Source organism: Mastomys coucha, chromosome X (genome assembly GCF_008632895.1).
Source record: "Mastomys coucha isolate ucsf_1 chromosome X, UCSF_Mcou_1, whole genome shotgun sequence".
NCBI classification, from domain to species: domain Eukaryota; kingdom Metazoa; phylum Chordata; class Mammalia; order Rodentia; family Muridae; genus Mastomys; species Mastomys coucha.
In genome coordinates, this window is record NC_045030.1 from 54,561,555 (window position 1) to 54,566,451 (window position 4,897).

General features: G+C 42.4%; 1 protein-coding gene across 1 annotated transcript in view; it reads right to left on the minus strand.

Annotated features, from left to right (window-relative positions):
* Frmd7 (FERM domain containing 7) overlaps positions 1 to 4,897 on the minus strand; it is a 50,323-nt gene that overhangs the window by 3,389 nt on the left and 42,037 nt on the right. Inside the window, exons 6-9 of the mRNA XM_031373739.1 lie at positions 3,235 to 3,349; positions 2,924 to 3,071; positions 1,664 to 1,759; positions 102 to 265 (exon numbers count right to left, since the gene is read on the minus strand). Of these exons, the coding sequence (XP_031229599.1) occupies positions 102 to 265; positions 1,664 to 1,759; positions 2,924 to 3,071; positions 3,235 to 3,349 (523 nt within the window). The remainder of the gene's footprint in view (positions 1 to 101; positions 266 to 1,663; positions 1,760 to 2,923; positions 3,072 to 3,234; positions 3,350 to 4,897) is intronic.

Genomic DNA, 4,897 nt, shown 5'->3' on the forward strand with positions numbered 1-4,897 from the left:
GGATTCTTTATTGTTCCTGGAATTCAGACTCCTCCCGCTGCTTCCCATATTATTGAACAGAGGCCATGTACATGGTCTTCCTACATGCAGTGTATAATTACCTGTAGCGGAAACTGGAACCCTTGCTACAGAGCAGTGTTTTGGGCTTTGATTTGGGCTCTTCAGAGAGCCGGAAGAAAGCATGGTACTCCACACAAGTCTTCCAGAAAGCCTTGCACGCATCTCGGCTGGCCATGGTGAACTCCAAAGTGTCTTTACACAACACCTGTAAACAATGATTTTCTATCAAGCACAACATCCTGCAAGAATACCAAAGGCCGCCTGATCTCAATGCTTTCTAAACTGTCAGTCCAGTAGCCCATGCAGCATCTGATTTTTCATTTGGCTCCCCACCAGTTCCACAGCCACTGAAACCCAATGATTGGCAACCTTCTGAAGCTCAACACAACCTCCACTCATAGGCAAGGCTGGTCTAAGAAGCCAGACTTGCTGTACAACACCCCCTCACCAACAGGCTTTTCTGTCTTGCCTCTTTGCTCCCAGAAACATTTTGATGAAGTCATATGCTAGGCTAAAATGACTATTAAAGGGCTTCTTCCCAAGATGAGAAGAAATTATAAATAATGGACAGGAAAGGAGAGGGAGAGGGTTCCCTTCCTCTCTAAGGATGATTGCAGGAACACAAGTCTTTTCATTGTCCCAGGTAGAAATCCACCTTCCTCTATATGCTCTCTCATTCTACAGTGCTTTGGTTTTCTCTCTTGCCAGTCTCTATTTTAATGTGTCCTAAAGGAACTTGGATTTCCAGTTCTAAAGTACAAGCTTTTCCCACCCTGAGTCACCACATAGCCTCACTGGCCCAAGGCTCTTTGGAATGTTCCCAGCCTACTTTTCAACAACCCTACCAGCTAGCTCTCTGAACTGACTTCCCCCTTCTCTCACCCCTTTCCAGGTTCCTGCATATAGCCCCTGAAGCTATCCACAAGGTTCACAGTAGATCTGGTCCCATGAATGACTCAAATGAACACCTTTATATACTACTAAGATCCAGGCAATAGAATCTAAACTGGATCTTCTATAGGCTCAAATTATTGATACACGTGTAGTTTTTTTTCCCCTTCATGATCAGTCATTAAAACATCTTTTCTAACACCTTTTTGTCTTACCTGATGCAGTGAGATGTCACCAAAGAATTACTTATTTTTGCATGTATGAACACCCACTTCTCACATTCTGCTCAGCCTAAGCATGTAGTTGATGGTCAATAGTTTCTACTTAAGGGAAGTAAGTGGTGATACATTTTAAAATAAGACAAAGACCATCAAGTAATTATTTCCATAGTCCTAGATCTGATGACCCCATTTGACTCATCAGATTCCTCAAAAAAAAAAAAAAATAGTATCCACTGAGACTGGCTTTTCAGCCCAACTACCTCATTTTCCTATAGTATTATTTATTTATTCTGAAGTGCAAATCAGATGTCACAGTATTTTGCCATTAGTGAAAGCATCATTACATGTCTCCTCAGTTTATATAGAGGAGAAAGAAAGGTCCCATCAACCCCCAGTGACAGGCACCTTTCAACAATTGTATTCAAACCATTTCTAGAGGAACTACAAAATTCCAAGTGAACAGAAATAGCACTTATTAGGAACATACTCACCAAAATATTAGCATGAAGTTTGATGAGAAAATGCTTTCTCTTAAAACTCAACTTGCGAATCTTAGCCCAGTTGAAAGTATTAATCTTTGTGTTTCCCTGTAAGGAAACACATAGTCAGTTTCAGAACATGTCAGCATAATTTGGGTTGTGCCACAGCAGAGGTATGATGGAAAATACTCTTCACGAAGAAGATCATCTGAGGCTCTTCTCCCTTACCCAGAGAGATCCTGGGAAAATAAACAGAGGCTGCACTCAAAGCATTGCAGCTCCTCCAGAATATAAGCAAGCCGGAGCATCATGGCGACTTTTAAGCCAGTCTAGTGAGACTCTAGTAGGATGGATTGTTGTAATAGGTTCTAAAATCCCACCCTTCCCTGTTTCCACATGTAAGTACTAGAAGGAAATGCCCATTTATTCTGCTGCCTCATTTACCCAAACATCTTCAATAGCTCCTCACTAGGGGCATCATCAAATCTGGCTTGGCTTTTGCTGTTCAATATACAGCCATCTCTCCTACTTCTCCTTAGTCCAAACTTCGTTCTCAATCTGTACCTTCATTCCTGTGAGCACCTCCTTCTCCCTCTGTCTTCTGCATCACCAAACTTCTTACCAGTGATAATAGCACACACCCTACAATAATATTCTGATGGCAGCCCACTCTGTTTTCTAGTTCCTCTAAACAGTTTTTTTTGTTTAAACAGACTAAGGAAATCAGAATTGCTTAGAGGAGCTGGGGATGGGGGTGATGATAGAAGACAATGGTACCTCAAGTTGATATCTACCTTGAAACACAAACTCCCAGGAAAGCAATGATCTGGTAAGCAGCCAAAGTTGCCAGCAGGATTCAGCATTAATTCCCTACCAGCTAGCACTGGTCATTTGCAATGTAAAAAGTAATGAGTAAGGGCGTAACACAGTTTGAACCGCTTAAGGTGACTCTTAGCAATCAGCAAAGTACTAGAACCTATAGTTTTTTTGATATCTGAATCTACAGTCTCTAAGAGCTTTTTTACTTTATCACTTCACCATGCTGGCCTGATTCAGTGTCATGGCCTCAAAATCCAGTCCGGACATTACTGACTGCACACAGAGGCAAAGCATGTTGTAGGAAGAGGGTTCATGCACAGTGTTTACAAGTAGCACTTACTTCCCTTCTGGTTGGTGGCATGGCAAAGCCTTATCTGGGGAACCTATATTCAAGCTGAAGTCACACTAACCACCCCCAGCACACCAAAGGGCACTCATGGAAAGAGTTGTTACCCGTAACACTAATACTCCCATGTGAGCAACAGCCAGGTGAATCTGCATCCCTTCACCATCACTGGCGGGTTGCGGTCTGATGCCATACATGTCCAGCTTCCTTGCTATGTCCAGTAGCAGAATGTCGGACTCAGCTGGGCTCCGGCCTCTGCAGTGGGAAAGGATTAATGAGCCAAATATATGAGAGCCCAACAAGGAGCTGAGTGATGTCTTGAGACTGAAGCTCCTCAGACTTAAAAGCTTGCTTTTAAGCCCCTGCCCTAACATGAGTGTCCTCCACTGGGAAAGCAGGTGCCAGGGATAGGACTTACATGTGCTGCTGATGAAATTGCATGATCTTGCTCTCTAAACAGGCTTGGCTTGGTAAGTACTGGGTCTGCACCAGATGCCTCCTAACTCTTTCTTCATGGAAGTCTCCTAATTCTGCTGTACAATCGAAAAGGGACATTTTTTTTCACATTTCCATTGAGGAATTAAACAATGCACAATCCAAGAAACCTCCCCCCAAAAGCCGTTTCTCCACAGCTGGTGTATCCCTGTGCCCCAATCCCCACCTTGCGCTGTGTATAGATTTGTGCTTATCCAGGGGAACACTAACCATAGCGGTGGGTTTCTGGGAAGTCTCAGCCTGTATCATGGATGACACATCTAGAATAGACCTTATACACTCCCAACTCACAGTTGAATTCTGTTAGATTTGCCATGTTCTTTACTCTTTTTGTTCTTTTGCCTACTTTCAGCTAGCCACTATTACGGACTGGATTTTGTCTTTCCCAAGTTTGGAAGTTGAAATGCTGTCCCCTGGGGCCACCATATGTGACTTTATTGGAGACTCATGTGGATATAGAGAACATAAGCAGAGATCCATAGGCCAACCTAACTACTATCCATTTAAAAACAGGAAAAGCAGGCATGCAGGAACTCTAGGTGTGAGCACACATGGTGATGTGCAGACAGAGTACCACTGCCTTCATCCAGCTGAGGAAGAAGGCTTTGGAATTAAGCAAACCTGCCAACACCTTGATCTTAGATTTCCAGCATCCAGAGTAGTGACAAATTGTTTTTTACTGTTATTTTTTGTTTTGTTTTGTTTTGTTTTTCTCATTTAAACCACCCAGTTACTGGCATTTTCCTATGAGAAGCCTAGTAAAAACTAATGTAGCCACAAACCTATTTCTACTGTGATTGTCCATTATCATAAGTGGAGAATAAAATATCAACTATTGTGCAAGCCAGCTACAGCCAAGTCGCCACTGTGCAGTCTGAGAATTTTGTAAATCCCCAAGAGTTTGAATCCCCAATAGACAAATAATCCTTTGCAAGTAGCTGGCAGTTTATCTATGAACCTAATTTACTTTTTGTACACGTCTCCAGTTTCTTTTAGAGACAACCATTACAGGATTAAACCTGTGCAGCTGCTGCGTACATAGACCCATCTCCCACTTCTGTAAATGGTTGCAGACTTCTTTGACTTTTGTTTTCTTTACAATAGTTCTGTTTCTTCTGTGTGTCTAAAATTCACATGCATTACCTTCGGACAATTTATTTTTCCTAAAGTCAAAGTTTAGAACACTTTGTTCTCCACTGTGATGCTTATTTGAGGACAACATGGGTAAGAATAGGTATAGTCACACCTGTTATCCATATACATTCTTTTGTTTCAGATCATAACATAATTAGAACATTTCTCCCTTCTACTTCATCTCTCAAATACCTTTTCCCACTTTCCTTCAAATTTATGGCCTCCTTTTTCATCAGTTGTTATTTCATGCTATATGTAGTCTTTAAGAGTAATATACTCAACACACCCAAGATCAGAGGTGAGGAGGACATAACATCTGTCCCAAAACCGGTAGTAACTGGGATCAGCAGGACCCAGGCACACAGGAACTCTGCCAGCCCAGTGGCTCGGGTTGCTTCCTGTCTGTCTGTGCCAGCCATTGCTGTGAGCAGACATTGGGCACAAACTCTGCA